The sequence below is a fragment of the Bos javanicus genome, chromosome 20 (assembly GCF_032452875.1).
Source record: "Bos javanicus breed banteng chromosome 20, ARS-OSU_banteng_1.0, whole genome shotgun sequence".
NCBI lineage: Eukaryota > Metazoa > Chordata > Mammalia > Artiodactyla > Bovidae > Bos > Bos javanicus.
The window spans coordinates 24,455,844-24,475,534 of NC_083887.1; the positions used below are offsets into that span (position 1 = coordinate 24,455,844).

General features: G+C 45.6%; 1 protein-coding gene across 1 annotated transcript in view; it reads right to left on the minus strand.

The window, feature by feature from the left end:
• The window catches only part of SNX18 (sorting nexin 18), a 28,733-nt gene extending 17,578 nt beyond the window's left edge, over nucleotides 1–11,155 (minus strand). Inside the window, exon 1 of the mRNA XM_061393541.1 lies at nucleotides 9,308–11,155. Coding sequence (XP_061249525.1) covers nucleotides 9,308–10,934 — 1,627 coding nt within the window. The 5' untranslated portion in view covers nucleotides 10,935–11,155. The remainder of the gene's footprint in view (nucleotides 1–9,307) is intronic.
• Nucleotides 11,156–19,691: the final 8,536 nt, after the last annotated feature.

Consider the following 19,691-nt stretch of genomic DNA (forward strand, 5'->3'; position numbering starts at 1 on the left):
CGATACACGAGTTTAAACACCAAGAATCAATATAAAGTTCAATCATGAGGTACATAATTCTTCTGGCACATAAAATGAAGCATTTTCAAACTTCCTCTCCTCCTCCCCACTCCAGTGAATTCTGGAAAGTTATTTTGTAGATACTTAAGTCTAAGACTTAAACTGCTCACATGTTCATGACTTCACCCATAAAACACATCCAAATCCTATCTTTATTTCCTGTACGCTTTTAAATCCTGTTATCCATCATCACATAAATAGAAAAACAAAAACATTCTATAAATTACAGAAGAAATCTATTTCAAAATTAACCAAGAAGTACTTTGGAGTGCCTACTTCATTAATTCAACAAGCATTCATTAAATACTTACTATGCATGTATGAAATAGTGGAACTTTATACTTGAGGAACGTAAAAACACGATCCCTGCACACTAACCAAGCAACATACAGTCTCTGGCACACCAGTCAGCATTCTATCAGCAAAGACGACTTAGAAAAGGGCTGGGATACTCCAAGGACAGGAACTTGACCTGGGGCTTGACTGTGAATGCGCCGGGTAGGGGAGATGTGGAACAGAATGCAGGAGCCTGTCCACCCTCAAGGCTTACACTCAAATCCTAATAGCCCATCCCCACCCCTGTGTCACTCACAGCCTTCCTCATCTCAGCTGATGGAAACTCCATTATTAGCATTGATGAAGCCCAAATCAGACTCACTCTGACGTCTCCTCTTCCTCTCAGGTGCCACATCCGTTCCTTTAGGAAAACCTGCTGATTCTATCTTTAAAATAAATCTAGAGTGAAACCTCACTGTCTCATCATCTCTCAGCCACATTATCAGATTTACTGGCCCCTAGCTACATCTATGGGGTCACACAGAGTCGGACACGACTGAAGTGACTTAGCAGGAGCAGCAGCAGCAGCTTCTACCTTTGACCTCCCCACCCTGCCTCATCCCTGCCCATTCTCTTCTTAGCACAGCAAGTGGAGTAAGTCTGTTAAAAGGTCTACTGGTATATCACTCCTTCCCTCAAAACCTGCAATGGCTCCCGTCAAACTAGGGCTCTCACTCCAAATCCTAATGACCTAGGAAGCCCTGTAAGTCGAACCTTCTGGGACCTCCCCTCCCACTCAGACTCTCTTAGCACCCATCACCTGTCTCCCTGCCGTTCCTCAGCAGGCCCAGCACACACCCACGCTAGCACCTTTACCCCAGCTGTATCTCCTGCCTGAAGAACTCTCCCCCCATACCTGTTTGGTTAACTCCCTTACCTCCTTAAATCTCATCTTCTCGATGATCATGCTTTTCAATACGTACCTCATTCTGCCTCCTGCCTCCGCAAGTCCACTTGTTCTGTTCCACATTTATTTCCCCCCTAACATATACCATGAGGTGGGTGACTGTCACTGCGCTCCAGATTCAAGCTCCTGGGTCGCCTCATCAGGTCGACCAGTATCGCCCTGTGCCCCTCCGGCCGCAGAGACCAACTGACTCAGCCTTACCTGGGCTGGGCCGCCGTGGTGGGCATGGAGAGGGTCTTCTGTGCCCAGAGCGCCTGTGGCTTGGTGGTCTAGCCTACTTCTGTGCCACCCTTAGGAGCGTTCATTTCCCCTCGGCCCCAAGGTCCCCCAGTGACCTGCTCTGGAGGTGGGGACAGGCCCAGACTGTGGCGTTGAGGCAGGTGGTGGGTACACCTGGGGCCCGGTCGCCAGATTCTTTCTGACCGAGGTGTTTTTCCCACTGCACTCTGGAGGTGGGGGCCGGCCTGGGTCGTGAGGGGTGACCCAGAGAGGCTGCTGTGGGTGCAGGTGCGGTTCCCCGAGAGTCCCTTGGACTGCAAGGAGATCAAACCAGTGAATCCTGAAAGAAATCAACCGTGAATATTCACTGGAAGGACTGATGCCGAAGCTGAAGCTCTAGTACTTTGGCCACCTGATGCGAAGAGCGACTCACTGGAAAAGACCCTGATGCTGAGAAATTGAAGGCAGGAGGAAAAGGGGATGACAGAGGACGAGATGGCTGGATGGCATCACCAACTCAATAGACATGAGTTTGAGCAAGCTTTGGGTGATGGTGAAGGAGAGAGAAGCCTGGCATGCTGCAGTCCATGGGGTCGCAAAGAGTCAGACATGACTGAGTGACTGAACTGAACACATATCATACTTGGACACACATTATAATTACTCAGTGTGTGTTTTTTCTTTGTGTCTCCACCCTGCTAGAATGCAAACTCTACAAGGGTGGTGATCTTTGCTTTGACTTCTGGTGCAACCATAGCATCTTTACTAGTGTCTGATGGGCACTTAAATATTTGTTGAATAAAATCAGGTTTACCTTTCAGAGGATCCCATGAATAAACTGAATGATGTTAAGCTCTCCTCCCTAACCAGTGCCTCCCTACCTGCTAAATAACAAATAAAACTTCTTTATCAGAAGAAAAAAGTCACATCACAGTGAGAGATACAAAGTTCCAAGGAAAGGGAGAAGAAATGACATGTGGGCTAAAAGTCGTCCACCTTGAAGTTTAACCGAGCTACAAATGCAAGATCAACAATACAAGACTGGCTCTATGTCTGAAGAGGAGACAGTACTTAGAACTCAAGGTGAACTACAGCTTGTAGGAGAGAAAACAGCCCATCACACCTTCTCTCTTTGGTGGCCCTATTAATTACACCCTCATCTGGGTCAGAGGAAAGCTGCTCCAGCCACCCAGCACGCCTTGGCGTCAGCACACCTGGGAGCTCTCATCACAGGCTGAAGGCCAGGGAGTCATCACTTTCACATTCACAACACCTGGCAGGGGAAGACCTGGATGCCTGTTTGCTGATCTGAACTAAATGTGCGTGACTCTTCTTTCATGCCAACCGATAAAGGATTTTCATGCCCCTAGATTACAGAGACACATAAACAAATAGAATGCTCTTGAAACTAGCCTGAAACAAGGTCAAAATGTTCACTATATACTTTGGAATATTTTATTTTTGTTTTTTTCTTTAATATTTTGTTTTCAATGCAGGAGCGATGCTATTAAAAGAGTTAACCAACAAAACGACATCTAGGAAACCGTGACCCTCAGAGTTTCAGGTGATAGAACTGAGGCTCAGAAACGCCAGCGCTTGTGCAAGGACACAGGAATCTGGAGGAAGAGAGAGGCTGACAAGAGACAATTTACATAAACTCCTTAATGTGAACCACAGCAAACTGGTGGCTCCAATAACACCAATGATTACTCCAGTCACCATTTTTCCTGGTGTGCAAAACAACAGCTGCATTAAAATACAGCACTCAACTATTGTACCTGTGACTCTATGGGGTTTTACACTTTGTCTGCAATTCTGGCGGTAAAAGGCCACCTGAAGGGATGATAAGATCTCTGGAATTGTCTTTTAAGGGGGAGTATCTCCCATCTTAAAAGTATCTTTATACTTTGCAAAATCAATTGCTTAGTGAGCAACTACTAAGAACCGTAACATTTGGTCCTCATGATGACCTTATGAGGAAGTGTTCCCTCTGTCAGGGAGAAAACGGGGCTCACAGAGGTTAAAACAGCTGCCCAAGGATCCCCTCACATCTGGTCACCCAGATGTCAGGCTGGCCCATGGTGACCGGACTCTGCTGTGGGGCTCCAGAGTTGACTCAGCCCCCCATCAGACCCAGACCAACCCCATCTGCTCTGTACAGCCCCGGGGACTCTCAGCACCCTGGAACACAGCTTCCCTGCCACCAGTCAAAAAACTCTGTGATGGGACTTGCTCTGCACCCCCACTGCAACAACAACAAAAACCTCCATGAGGATCAGAGTCCTGTCTGTCCCTCTTGCTGACACAAATCGAGTCTGTGCTCTGTAAACATGGGATGACAAACAGTTCAGGTCTTCTGGGCACAGTGTCTCTAAACAGAGCTAAGCATTAGTGTGCTATTTGTGTGTGTGTGTGTGTGATCATCATAAATAGATAGCAAATTAAGTCTAATTTGATATGAAACTTCAGTTTTAAAAAACACTTCGAGAGACAGCAGATTATTTAGCCTGAAAAGAAAAGTGTCATGTTGGTAAGGGTTGTTTAGGTTCCACACGGTCTTTGAAAATTCAAAAATGACCAGATAGGAGGCTGTGCATATGACACTTCAAGAGGACAGACAGTCCAGCTGAGCCCAAGATTCCTCAAAAGACCGTGAGTGGCAGTTCGGGTCCATGCCACCTCTGGGCTCTACAGTGACCAGCCTAACGGACCAGACTTCCTGATAGGATTCTGTAGAGGGCTTCACGGCTCAAAAAAGAAGTTGGAAAAACCAATGACAAGGTGATGTGAGTAGTGTCCCCACCTAGATGGTGACCAAGACATTCAGTGGCCAGTCACACTGATGCTTTAACCAAGGGATTCAGTCATGTAAAACAAAAACCCCAAAGGCAAATTTGTCTCCACTAAGAAAATATAGATTGGGCCAAATCTTAAGGCTGGAACTGAAGTCTCCTTAAAAAATAACTAGGAGTGGATGGGAGAGGAAAAATGGTACAGTTATAGATGAGACAAAAGCAAAAACGGTGAATGACCTCAGTTGCTAGCCCAGACGTTTCAAAGTAAGGATGAGCTTGTAAACAGCCCGCTTAATAGACCTCTTCTCTGTATTTTTGGCACCACCATCTCAGGGCTATGTTTAGACACAGGAGAATGGGGAGCAGAGAGGGAAGGGCTTGCTGTGGCCCAGCCTTACCTCGAGTGCCCTGCCGGGACTCTGGCTATCTTTAATTAATGTCTGGGGGACAGAAGACCAACCCTCCCTGTGCTGACAGGAAGCACAATGGTGAAATTCTACCCACAAGACTGACAGGCTCACTACTGGTGTATCATTCCTGAGGTCCTGGGGTTGTTTTTTGTTCAAAAGGAAGCTCCGTCTGGACCATTTACAGAGGGCAGTGAAGTAGACCCTGCGTGTTTAATTTACGAGCACAGAAAACAGGACTGCCTGTTTATTTGTCTGGTTCTGCATCCCCACTTCACATACTCAGACTATACCAACCAATCACCTTTACATGCTTTTATACCTTTTCTCTGGAATACAATTTCCCTTTAAGTCACTGCCTCTGGCTATCTAGTCCAGATTCATAAACAAAGATGAAACCAACATTTCTCATCATCTAACATTACAGTCTTTCCCTTTCACAGAATTCCCCAAGAGATAAGCCCAAAGCTTTTAAACTACCATCACTCGCTGCCTTACAGATTAAGCTTCATTAAATACCAGAGATTAATCGTATCTTTGGAAACAGAATTGAATATGCTAAGAAACTGATAGTGAAATATATTCTACACACCACACCAAACTCACTAACACTGGCATTATAAAAGCATACAGCAGGCAGGGACGATGAAGAGAAGGGGATAAGAGGCTGCCATTTCAAGAAAAGAAAATCAAGAGCACAGGGTTACAAAGCTCACTGATAGACCTGTGTAGGCTGGTTATCAGCAATCAATGAACCATCCATGAACAAAGAATTTAAGGGGCTCCTGTGACAACAAAGCAAAATATGAATAAAATTCAAGTTCTGAATTCCATCTACTGTACCTCAGACTACAGAAAACTGCCTTCTTCCTACACTGAACTCCATGAACCAAAATAGGTCTGTTTATCTAAGACTTCATCAGTAGATTAAAAAAAAAAAAATCAGAATTCTAACATTCCCTTTTCGCTGAAGGAAACACAAGGCTCTCTTCATTTTTGCAGAAAGCACTTATGCTAAAACCATGATTAAGCAGTGGCTTCAGTGCTAAGTATGGTCAGTGAACCCCAGCTGACCACACTGCAGGGTGTTCACGTGTCCCACCCTCTTTCTGGAGATGGTTCCTTATGAGCCTCAAATGTCCATCCGGAACCCAGCTGGGTTTTCTGAACGGGGCATGAAGGCAGGCTGCAAAACCGGTGGACTTCCTCCCACTGCACAAGTATTACTCAATGGTTGGGTACCCGGGATGTTCTGTAGAGAAGGATCTAGCAGGACCTGTTTCCCCGCCTATTTTTTATTCCTTAAGTCCATACAGAGAGGGGATGCCAGGTGATCGAGAAAAGAAAACTATCTGGAAGTATGTGAAAAGATCATCGATTTGCCAGAGAAACCCATGACAAGATGTACAGTTAAACTCTGGCCAACAGTCCAGCTCAACACGGTCCAATGGGAACCTCGAGCAAGGAAGGAAACAGGCCTCATCTCTGTTGTCCAGTATGATAACCGCTGGCTATAAAGCACCTGAAGTATAGCTAGTATGACTAAGGAACCGAATTTTTAAAATTTTATTGAACTGTAACTAACTTAGAGAGTTACGTGTGGCTTACAGACTCAGCATGGAAGACCTCAGGTCCAAAACTCTGGGAAAGCTGGCTGATGGCAGCAGTCTCCTGGATAAGAAAAAGGCTCCAGAGGAGCCTAATGGTCCCGTCCTCTCCCCCCAAGGACAAAGGGAGAAAAAGAACTAATTAACTCCCCTTCATAACTGCTTTAGTAATCAAAAAGTACTTTCTAATCTTTTTCTGACTCAACTGAATGTGGGTCTCTTAATATAAGATTGCGTGTGTGCTAAGTCGCTTCAGTCGTGTCCGACTCTGTGCAATCCTGACTGTAGCCTGTCAGGCTCCTCTGTCCATGGAATTCTCCAGGCAAGAATACTGGAGTGGGTTGCCAAGCTTTTCTCCAGGGTAATATATGATTAGAACATGTAAAATGTAAAAGGGATAAAACCACTTTTCTCTAACTGGAAACAACAAAGACTTAATAAAAACTTTGGGCCAAATACTCACAACAAAAGATCGCACAAAACTGCTTCAAGATTTTCACTTTTTTTTTTGACTCTTCTCTCAAAAGTCACAGTAAGGTCTACAATATGATTATGTTTTGAGATCCTGAAGGAAAAAACAACTTGCAAACAAAATTCCCAAGTGCTGAGATGAAGATTCATCCCAACAGCAACTGTGTAGTGGGGGTGGGAGGGGGATGTTTCTTCTGCTCCATACAATCATGTGAACATCCAGAACATGTTCAAAAAGCTTCAGCCGTGCTTAAAGCTCATCTGTATTCCTAAAACGGCCAACACTAGCATCCTTGATAAATGCTGGCTGTAAACAAATGCTTTTAGCTTTATGCACTGCACGCTATAGCTTTAAATGGCAGTACATTCTAAAGACATGTTATTCAGGGACACACGCTCCCTGTACATCACACACCAAGGCTACAGCAGAAACAAACCACGTTGAATATCAACTGATGTTCTTTCTGAAGTTCCTGAAGATTATGTTTAGGGCCCTTGAATTGTTTAAACAATGTAAAAATGGTACTGGTTTTAATGAAGTCTCTCAAATCCCAATAGGAGATGATTTTAGTTCTAGTGTTAAAAAAAAAAAATAAACTATGTACATGGCTTAACAGACTACATATAAACTCAAAATAGACTTTATAGCAAACATCAAGTATTTTCTAATCACTTCGACAGCAGAGCCACTCAGCAAGGCTGAGTGTGTGGACAGTAAAACCACTGAATGAACTGATGCTGCCCTGTAGTAGCCAGCCACCTGTGTGTGACTGCAGGCGTCTGTACCTGGCTCCACCCTTTCAACTGTTTACCAACAATCTGCATAAACTCACAGAAACATGTAAAAAGATACCCAGCACTGGATCCAGAATGATGTAACACAGTGGAATTTAAATGTTAGATCCCGCATTAAAGGCTCAAAGAGTCAGTTGCACCAGCACCGACTAAAATATCAAGAATCCAAAGCAATTTATGCAAAAAAGGGGGGTCACAGGGAACAAAGATGCAGGTTCAACGCAGGTCAATAGTGATATGGCTGCCCAAACAGCTAATTTAACCTTATACTGCACTTACAAGATGTAAATTGTCAAAAAAAGTTACTCTTCTCCACTGAATCTAGTATTGCAGATGTTTGGGGCAGTGCATTTTAGCAGGGACTACACCAGCATCAGCAAGTTTGCCGGACCCCCCTCTGGGGAGTTAGAAGCCTGTCACCTACTCGGAAGAGGCAGGAGTGCAGCAGAGGGAAAGGAAGCTGCTTTTCCAAAAGTTCTGATGGGCTGACATGACAAGGAAGAAACTTACTTTGTGTGTTTCCAGGGAACAGAAAGAGAATTAAGAGAGGCAAACTTTAGCTTAATACCAGGAAGAACAGGTTAAAGATCTGGGCTGTTTGTAAATGAGCAGTCCCACCTGAAAGGGCAGCAAGGGACTCATTACCCAGGGCCAGAGGCACTGGCCCAAGGAGGTTTCCACCCCCTCAGGAAGGTGGTTAGTGACGTCCTCTTCCCCTCCCCCACACTGAACCGAAGACCTTCTCAGCAAGGCTGCCTCCCCACTCCAACCCCTCCCCATTCTCCCTCTCTCCAGGCAGGCTATCAGAATGCAGGCCAGCGAGTAAGGTTAAGGCAGGAATTACTGCTCTAATTCTGCTCTAATTTATTTTCTAAGAAAACAATCTGCAAACTTCAGTCTTTAGGGACACTAACGACGACTAAATAAAACAAGCTCCGACAGCTGGGCAGCTAACTCGCTGAGATACCAGAAACACTGCTCTCAGACACAATACTCAGATCCTATACATTCTACATCTTAATTTCAGTCGGTTAGTAGACACCAAATTCAAAATGACCAAGCTTAAAGAGAGTAATTTTCTTAAAACTTCCTGAAATTTGGCTGAGTGTTTTACCTTATTTCACAAAGGTCGCAAGCAAGAAGCCTGTGCAGGAAATTCCTATGCCGCCCCATTTAAGTAGTACCTACAGAGAACTGACCCTAATTTCTCTACCAATGCAGGGGCTGAGACGAGCAGAGGGGCGAAAGCAGGACTTACCTTTATCTGCAGATATCCACTCTTGCCCCTGATTTCCACACTTCCCGAAACCCACGGCTAAGTGACACTGCCAGTGTTCAAATGGATGCCTAACATGGCTTGGGTCCCCTTCTGATTCTACCCTAGACACAAGATGACCGATCCCAGAAGCTCATTACCCAACTATTCAAACTCTAAAATGACAGCACTGTCGTCAAAAGTGCTCTCTCAACCTCCTCTGAAGAGAGTACCCGCAGCCTGTCTGGAAAAGCCTGTCTGGAAATATTTTAAGGAGGAAGCTACCAGCCCACCATCTGCCCTACCCTTGGGGCACCGCCTGGCTGCCCACATCCCTGCCGGGATCCCGACCTGTGGGATATTAATCTGAAACAGACAATGGGACTTCTGTCAAAATGACCCTCTCAGCCTGAACAACACATCCCACACCGTCCGCTCTTAAGGCCAGGCTTTACCTTTCTGGACGTGGATGATGTCGGGGAAGTTGGCCAGGTGGCCCTGATACAACGCCAACAGGTCCATGACCGGGTCCAGGTCTTGCCTGGGCTGCTCGGCGAAGAGCTCGCCGATGGCATCGTAGGCATCTCCGGTGAAGGCGATGGCCTGGTTCAGGCCGGCCGAGAAGGCCTGCTGGTCCAGCTCAAAGGCCTGGCTGAGGCCGCGGAAGGACTGCCCCACCCTCTGGTACTCCTTCTTGAAGCCGGTCACCTGCTTGCGCGCGAACTCGTTGGCTGTGTGGTTGAGCTGCAGCGCGCTGTCGTCCATCTTCTTGGTGAAGCACTTGAAGCCTTCGATCTTGCTCTCCACCTCCTGCAGGTCGAGGGCGGCGGCGGGGGGCGTGCTCAGGGTCAGGAAGAAGTTGGCGCCCACCATCTCATCCTTCTCGGCCTTCCTCTTACCCTGCTTCCAGGCCTTCTCGTCGGTGCTGCTGGGGCAGGTCAGGAAGTGCTGGAAGACGTCGCACTGCGCCAGCACCGGGTGGCTGGCCATGTGGTTCATCCACCAGATGAGGCCCTTTCTGCGCTTGGAGATGAAGTCCTCCTCGAAGCGGCCGGTGGCCTGCTTCTCGGGCAGGTGGGGCACCGAGATGACCGGGAACTTCTCGGCCAGGCGCGCATACAGCCAGTCGAAGTGCTTGTAGCGCCGGTGCACCGGCACCTGCGTGTGCGTGGGCACAAGCTTGTACGAGATGTAGCTCTTCATGCCCTTGAACTTGGTCTGCTTGGTGGGGTCGTCGATGGTGCACTGGAAGGGATAGGGGTTCTCCTGCCACTCGGGGCCATAGGGGCCCAGCACCACGCACAGCTTGTCCCCATCCTTCACGAAGCCCGATGCCTCACCCAGCACGAAAGCCTCCCCGCCAGACTTGACGAAGGTGGAGAAGCGGTTGAGGTTACGGCTCACGGTGGCCGAGCTCTTGGCCCCCGACGGATGGTGCTGCGGGGGCGCAGAGCCGCTGCGGGAGCCCAGCGACAAGTCGGAGCGCGTGGACAGGCGGTAGCGGCCAGCAGCGCCGACGCCCCCAGACGACGAGCCGTCGAGGTCCGGGTAAGCGCCGCTCCCCAGTGCGCCCGGCTCGTCAGCCACGGTGGAGCTGTCGTCCCACTCATCATCCCAGTCATCGTCGCTGCCCTGGCTGGCCTGGTAGCCGCCGCCGCCGTAGAGCTGCTGCGGCGACGGCTGCAGGGCGCTCCCGCCGTATGAGAAGCCCGCGCCCGTCGGCTGGAAGGTGCTCACCGGCGGCGCCTGCTGCGGTTGCAGCAGGGGCTGGAAGGCTTCGGGCGGCGGCTTGAAAGAGGTGGGCGGCGCGGCAGGCAGGGGTTCGAAGCCCCCGGGTGGCACGTTGGCGTAGCGGGCCGGGGCGCCCGGGCCGCCGTCGCCCGCCGGGCCGGGCTCGGGGGCGCGGATCACCTGCACGTAAGAGGCCGGGAAGAGGCCGCGGTCTCCGCGGCTGTTGATCCCCTCGAGCCAGCCCTCGATGTCCTGTTCGCTGCACAGGCTCAGCACCTCGTGCTCCCGCAGTGAGATCTCGCCCGGGTTCTCCGACCTGAAGTCGTAGAGCGCCCGGGCGCGCAGCGCCATGGTCCCGGCACCCCGATGGGCTGCCCCCCCGACCCCCGGCGCCCTGAGCCTGGCAACCGCCCGAGGGGCCCGAGGTGGTGCCCGCGCCCTAGCGCGCGGAGAGGAGCCCGGAAGGCAGTACACACTCCTGGGCCCCCACCCGCTGGTCGCGCCCTCCGCGCCGCTCCGCTTGCAGCGCAGACTGCCGCGCTGGGCCGCCGCCGCCGCCGGTCGGGGGCGGGGCCCGCGGCCTCCCACGTCCCCAGCTGCGCTAATCCAAGGCCGAGAGCCGCGCGCCAGGCGAGAGCAACCGATGGCCGAGCCGCCGCGCACATCCCCAGATTCGACTCCGTGGCCGCCACTGCCCCCTTGTGGCCAGTGCCGTTCAGTGAGGCGCAGGGGTGAGAGCTTGAGGGTGAAGGTTTCTTTTCGGAAGTGAACTGAGATTTTTCTTTTTTAGGCTTTTAAGTTGAAAAAAAATATATAGCCTAGAAATAAGTTAATATTTTCATTGCTGATTAACGTTCCCACTCTGAGCGCTCAGTGAATACTCATACAATGACATAAACCCACGCGTCTGTTGAAGGATTTTCAATGAATGTTAGCTATTGCGCTAAGAAAGACGCGAGGCGGGGAGGGGCGCTGTAAACTGACGGAGCAGCTCCCTAACATCTACCCACTGGAGGTTTTTGGTCAAAAAAGAGAGGAGCGTGACAAGAGCAAAGTAATAAGGCGCTGCGTTTCAGCAATTAAGAGGCTAAGGGTGGTGCGGCGGAGGGAGGCATTGGAGAGTTTACACTAAAATAAATGTGCTGAGAGAGCTTGCGTTTTGCCTGTGTCCTTTCCCCTTCCTAAAACGCTTGAATGAGAGAAGCTTCCGCCCCAGGCTACTGGGGTCGATCTGTCTTCTGATAATCCCTGCCTGTATGACCTTGAGCAAGTCACTTTTTGCACTCCGGAATTTGTTGTGGGGATTTGATAATCGTGGAATCCCTATTTACAGATGAGGAAAATGAAACGGAGAGCTAGCATTATAGGTGGGAAGCACAGTTTAAGTGTTTGCTGCCGCTGTTGCTGCTGCTGTTGTTATTTTGAAAAGCAAAAACCTCGTCCTCCTTCATAAGAAAGAAAGAAAAGAAAGCGAAGTCACTCAGTCTTTACGACCCCATGGACTGTAGACCACCACTCTCCTCCATCCATGGAATTTTCTAGGCAAGAGTACTGGAGTGGGTGGCCATTTCCTTCTCCAGGGGATCTTCCCGACCCAGGGATCAAAGCCAGGTCTCCCGCATTGCAGGCAGACACTTTACCGTCTGAGCCACCAGGATGCTAAATTGCTTCAGTCGTGTCCGACTCTTAGCGACCCTATGGACTGTAGCCCACTAGCCTCCTCTGTCCATGGGATTTTCCAGGTAAGAATACTGGAGTGGGTTGCCGTTTCCTTCTCCATCATAAAGAGAATAGGGGTCCTAAAATTACAGTCCCCGGATATGTGCTGGAGGAAGGGTACCAGTGCTCAGACCCCTGCTCCTAGTCTGGACTCAGTGACCACCCCTCTCCATTCATTTGTCTCACTATGTTTATATTACTTTTAAGGTAAGTAGATAAAATCACTTCCTGAAGTTTTAATCAACTCCAATCTCCTAAAGTTGCCTTATTTCACATCTTCTTTTCTTTCAGAGTATAATTTGCCTAAAGCTTTTTCTTCTCAGAATCCCCTCTTATTAAGTCTAGCCTAATTATTCCTTTGAAGATACCTCTAATTGGGTGTTAGCATTCATATGTCATTAATTTCATCCTGTCTTCTGACCCTTTTCAAGCAAATCTGGGAAACAAGCCAGAAGAGTATACAAATCATTATAAGAGCTGTGGAATTCTAAGCTTCCTGCACAAAACCACCAACCCAGTATACCAGAGTTACTCCCACAGTATTTATCCCTAATACAAACCCTTAATTCAGTTCAGTAAGCAACTTCTGAATTACACCGCTTGTAGCTGAAAATTCTGGGTTAGGATGGTTCTCACAGCAAGCAACAGAGGTCACTGAATTTTGATGTCAGCAATTGATGTGGTCAGAATCATGACGTCAACCGGTATGAAACATCGAGAATACAATTTATTTTACTGATTAGCTCCTGAGAAGCTAATCCAAAATACTTACGTTAAATATATTCTGTTTCACCTTTACTATTCATCTGGTAGTTAACCTTTTAGATTAAAGAGTTATTAAAGTAGCATGAAACTTGCAATGCTTTGGGATTTCAAATAGGGAGGAAGACTGAAAATCTGTTTCAGGTGTGAATGTTGCTGAAATTTGAGGGGATGGCATTTATAGACAGGTTGGGCTTCTCTGTAGAGTCATGGCTGGGGAATTGCTGGATTCCAGAGGTTGTTTGCGGAACCAGTGCAGGAGCAAATGTTTAGGGGTCATGAATGACAGGGACATGGTTCCTAGCTCCATGGCACCCTAATAGCAGGAAAGACACCACCCCTTAAAGGCTGTGGATAGCTAGAAAATATACTCAAGTATTAAAAACTTATAAATGTTCACTCAAGGAAGTAGATACAGTAGTACATTGTAAAGAGATTTCTCTAGAAAATGAAGCATATTATTCATAACTAAATTTACAGAATCATCATTATAACCATCAACTATTTCCATCTCATTATGCTTTTCAAAAAACAAGTCACTAGAGAATACTAAATGGCTCCAAACAAGGACATTTTCACACTTCTTTCCTAGGCGGCTGGGTTCCTGCCCCTCTCTCTATCCCTCTCTTCCACTGGAGAGAAACCACAGTGGTTTCTTTGCTATTTCTGGAACAAGACAAGCATGCTTGCTTTTTTTTTTTTTCAGTAGACTTGGTTTTTTTACAGCAGTAGTAGGTTCATAGCAAAACTGAGCAGAAAGTAAAGAGATTTTTCCATATACAGCCTGCCACACTACTACCACCCCCATACACAGCCTCCCCATGGACACATCCATCACCCAAAGTCCAGAGCTTCTGTTAGGATTCACTCGGTGTTGTACATTCTATGGGTTTGGACAAATGTATAATGACATGTATCCACCATTACGTTATCATATAGAATACTTCCACTGCCCCAAGACTCCTCTGTGTTCTGCCTGCTAATCCCTTCCCTCTTCCCTCCCTCCTAATCCTTGGTAAACACTAATATTTCTTCTGCTCCAAAGTTTTGCCTGTTCTAGTGTGTCATATAGTGGGAAACATGTTATGGAGCCTTTTCAGATTGGCTTCTTTCATTCAGTAATATGCATTTAAGATTCCTCTGTGTCTTTTCATAGCTTGGTAGCTCATTTCTTTTTAGCACTGAATAATATTTCATTGCCCGGGTATTCCACAGTTTATCCGCTTACCTACTGAAGGGCATCTTGGCTGCTTCCAAGTTTTGCCAATTATGAATAAAGCTGCTGTAAATATCTCTGTGCAGGTTTTTGTGTGGCTGTAAGTTAGCAACTCCTTTGGGTGAATATCAAGTAATGTGATTACTGAAGTATGTTCAATTTTGTAAGAAAATGCCAATGGTCTTCTGCAGTGACTGTACAACTTTGCATTCCCACCAGCAATTAATGAGAGTCCCTGTTACTGCAAATCCTCACTCTCATTTGGTGTTATCAGTGTTCTGGATTTTGGCCCTTCTAATAAGCAAAATCAATACCAGCTGTGGATGTGACTGGTGATAGAAGCAAGGTCCGATGCTGTTAAGAGCAATATTGCATAGGAACCTGGAATGTTAGGTCCATGAATCAAGGCAAATTGGAAGTGGTCAAACAGAAGATGGCAAGAGTGAATGTCGACATTCTAGGAATCAGCGAACTAAAATGGACTGGAATGGGTGAATTTAACTCAGATGACCATTATATCTACTACTGCGGGCAGGAATCCCTCAGAAGAAATGGAGTGGCCATCATAGTCAACAAAAGAGTCCGAAAGGCACTACTTGGATGCAATCTCAAAAACAACAGAATGATCTCTGTTCGTTTCCAAGGCAAACCATTCAATATCACAGTAATCCAAGTCTATGCCCCAACCAGTAATGCTGAAGAAGCTGAAGTTGAACGATTCTATGAAGACCTACAAGACCTTTTAGAACTAACACCCAAAAAAGATATCCTTTTCATTATAGGGGACTGGAATGCAAAAGTAGGAAGTCAAGAAACAGCTGGAGTAACAGACAAATTTGGCCTTGGAAATACGGAATGAAGCAGGGCAAAGGCTAATAGAGTTTTGCCAAGAGAATGCACTGGTCATAGCAAACACCCTCTTCCAACAACACAAGAGAAGACTCTATACATGGACATCACCAGATGGTCAACACCGAAATCAGATTGATTATATTTTTTGCAGCCAAAGATGGAGAAACTCTATACAGTCAACAAAAACAAGACCAGGAGCTGACTGTGGCTCAGATCATGAACTCCTTATTGCCAAATTCAGACTTAAATTGAAGAAAGTAGGGAAAACGACTAGACCATTCAGGTATGATGTAAATCAAATCCCTTATGATTATACAGTGAAAGCGAGAAATAGATTTAAGGGACTACATCTGATAGATAGAGTGCCTGATGAACTGTGGAATGAGGTTCGTGACATTGTACAGCAGACAGGGATCAAGACCATCCCCATGAAAAAGAAATGCAAAAAAGCAAAATGGCTGTCTGGGGAAGCCTTACAAATAGCTGTGAAAAGAGAAGTGAAAAGCAAAGGAGAACAGTAAAGATATAAACATCTGAATGCAGAGTTCCAAAGAATAGCATGAAGAGATAAGAAAGCCTTCGTCAGCTATCAATGCAAAGAAATAGAGGAAAACAACAGAATGGGAAAGACTAGAGATCTCTTCAAGAAAATTAGAGCTACCAAGGGAATATTTAATGCAAAGATGGTCTCGATAAAGGACACAAATGGTATGGACCTAACAGAAACAGAAGATATTAAGAAGAGGTGGCAAGAATACACAGAAGAACTGTACAAAAAGATCTTCACGACCCAGATAATCACGATGGTGTGATCACTGACCTAGAGCCAGACATCCTGGAATGTAAAGTCAAGTGGGCCTTAAAAAACATCACTACAAACAAAGCTAGTGGAGGTGATGGAATTCCAGTTGAGCTATTTCAAGTCCTGAAAGATGATGCTGTGAAAGTGCTGCACTCAATATGCCAGCAAATTTGGAAAACTCAGCAGTGGCCACAGGACTGGAAAAGGTCAGTTTTCATTCCAGTCCCAAAGAAAGGCAATGCCAAAGAATGCTCAAACTACCGCACAATTGCACTCATCTCACATGCTAGTAAAGTAATGCTCAAAATTCTCCAAGCCAGGCTTCAGCAATACGTGAACTGTGAACTTCCTGATGTTCAAGCTGGTTTTAGAAAAGGCAGAGAAACCAGAGATCAAATTGCCAACATCCGCTGGATCGTGGAAAAAGCAAGAGAGTTCCAGAAAAACATCTATTTCTGCTTTATTGACTATGCCAAAGCCTTTGACTGTGTGGATCACAATCAACTGTGGAAAATTCTGAAAGAGATGGGAATACCAGACTACCTGATCTGCCTCTTGAGAAATTTGTATGCAGGTCAGGAAGCAACAGTTAGAACTGGACATGGAACAACAGACTGGTTCCAAATAGGAAAAGGAGTTTGTCAAGGCTGTATATTGTCACCCTGCTTATTTAACTTATATGCAGAGTACATCATGAGAAACACTGGGCTGGAAGAAGCACAAGCTGGAAGCAAGATTACCAGGAGAAATCTCAATAACCTCAGATATGCAGATGACACCACCCTTACGACAGAAAGTGAAGAGGAACTAAAAAGCCTCTTGATGAAAGTGAAAGAGAAGAGTGAAAACGTTGGATTAAAGCTCAACATTCAGAAAATGAAGATTATGGCATCTGATCCCATCACTTCATGGGAAATAGATGGGGAAACAGTGGAAACAGTGTCAGACTTTATTTTTCTGGGCTCCAAAATCACTTCAGGTGGTGACTGCAGCCATGAAATTAAAAGACGCTTACTCCTTGGAAGGAAAGTTATGACCAACCTAGACAGCATATTAAAAAGCAGAGACATTACTTTGCCAACAAAGGTCCATCTAGTCAAGGCTGTGGTTTTTCCTGTGGTCATGTATAGATGTGAGAGTTGGACTGCAAAGATAGCTGAGCACCGAAGAATTGATGCTTTTGAACTGTGGTGTTGAAGAAGACTCTTGAGAGTCCCTTGGACTGCAAGGAGATCCAACCAGTCCATTCTGAAGGAGATCAGCCCTGGGATTTCTTTGGAAGGAATGATGCTAAAGCTGAAACTCCAATACTTTGGCCACCTCATGCAAAAAGTTGACTCATTGGAAAAGACTCTGATGCTGGGAGGGATTGGGGGCAGGAGGAAAAGGGGATGACAGAGGATGAGATGGCTGGATAGCATCACCAACTCAATGGACATGAGTTTGGGTGAACTCCGGAAGTTGGTGATGGATAGGGAGGCCTGGCGTGCTGCAATTCATAGGGTCGCAAAGAGTAGGACACGACTGAGCGACTGAACTGAACTGAATAAGCTTGTAGTGGTATGCCATTGTTGTTTTAATTTGCACTTCCCTGATAATATATGATATGGAGCATCTTTGCATGCTCTTATTTGCCATCTGTATATCTTCTTCAGTGAGGTGTCTCTTAAGGTCTTCGGCCCATTAAAATTTTTTTTTAACAGCTTGCCAGTTTCCTTATTATTTTTTTTTATTTTATTTTTTAACTTTACAATATTGTATTGGTTTTGCCATATATCAAAATGAATCCGCCACAGGTATACATGTGTTCCCCATCCCGAACCCTCCTCCCTCCTCCCTCCCCATACCATCCTTCTGGGTCTTCCCAGTGCACCAGCCCCAAGCATCCAGTATCGTGCATCAAACCAGGACTGGCGACTAGTTTCATATATGATATTATACATGTTTCAATGCCATTCTCCCAAATCATCCCACCGTCTCCCTCTCCCACAGAGTCCAAAAGACTGTTCTATACATTGGCCCATTTTTAAATTGGGTTACTTTTTATTTTTTATTTTGAAGAATCTTTTGAATATTTTGGATAACAGTCCTTTATCAACTGTGTCTTTTGCAACTATTTCTCCCAATCTGTGGCTTGTCTTCTCATTTTCTTGATATAATCTTTCACAGAGCAGAAGTTTTAATTTTAATGAAGTTGAACTTATCGATTATTTTTTTTCATGGATAGCACCTTTGAAGTTATATCTGAAAAGTCATTGTCATACCCAAGGTCACCTAGGTTTTCTCCTATGTTATTTTCTAGGATTTTTATCATTTTGCATTTTGTGCATTTAGGTTACTGATCCATTTGAGTTAATTTTTGTGAAGGGTATAGGATTTATGTCTAGATTCTTTTTTTTTTTTTTTGCATGTGGCTGTCCAGTTGTTCCAGAACTATTTATTGAAAAACCTATCTTTGCTCTTTTGTCAAAGGTCAGTTGACTCTATTTATGAGTCTGTTACTGGGCTCTCTGTTTCACTGATTTGTCTGTTTTGTGTTTCACCAATACTACACTGTACTGATTATTGCAGCTTTAGAGTAAGGTTTGAAGTTGAGTAGTTTCAGCAGTCTTAACTTTTGTTCTTCTCCTTCAACTTTGTGTTGGCTATACCAGGTTTTATACCTCTCTGTATAAACTTGAGAATCAGTTAGTGGATATCTACAAAATAACTTGCTGGGATTTTGATTGGAATTGCATTGGATCTATAGATCAAGCTGGGAAGAATTGACAGCTTGGCAATATTCAGTATTCCTATTCATGAACATGGAATATCTCTCCATTTGTGTAATTGTTCTTTCATTTCTTTCCTCAGTTTTTATAGTTTCTCCATGTACATCTTGTACGTGTTTTGTTATATGTATGCCTAAGTAGTTCACTTTGAGGGGGTACTAGTATAAGTGGCATTGTCTTTTAATTTTAGCTCCACTTGTTCATTGCTAGTGTGTATAGGAAAACAGTTGGCTTTTGTATATTATCCTTGCATCCTGCAACCTTGCTATAATGTATTATGGATTTCATAGTGGGGTGGAATTTGTTGTGATTCTATTGGATTTTTATGCATAAATAATCATATCCTCTGCAAACAGTTTTATTTCTTCCTTCCCAAACTGTATAACTTTTCCTATTCTTCATTGCCTTAGCTAGGACTTCCAGTATGATGTTGGAAAGCATGGGAAGAGGAAAGATGGGGACAAGTTGTGCATGGCGCTCGGCCCCTTGGCCCCAAGTGGCAGGAAGAACCCCTACCCCTTCCAGTGCATCATCAATAGCCCCACCTAGCAGACAAGTTCAAGGGCATGAAGAGCTTCATCTCCTACAAGCTGTACCCATGCACCCTTTCCTTTCTTCAGTCAAGTGCAATCTACTATAAGTCCATCAAAGGCGTTCTTCATTTCTTTACAGTGTTTTTGAGCTCTAGCATTTCTTTTAGTTCCTCGAATTTCCATTTCTCTGCTTGCACTGCCCATCAGTACTTGTATACTGTCTCCTTTATTCATCAGAGCCCTTAGCTTTTTAATCATAGTTGTTTTAATTTCCCAATCTGATCATTCCAACATCCTGGCCATATACGAATCTGGTTCTAATGCTTGATCTTTCTCTATTCCAACTATATTTTTGCCTTTTAGTATGCCTTGTAATATTTTCTTGCTTGCCAGGCATGATGTATTGGCCTTTAGTGATATATAGTAAGATGTAGGGGGCTGGGAAACCTTTTA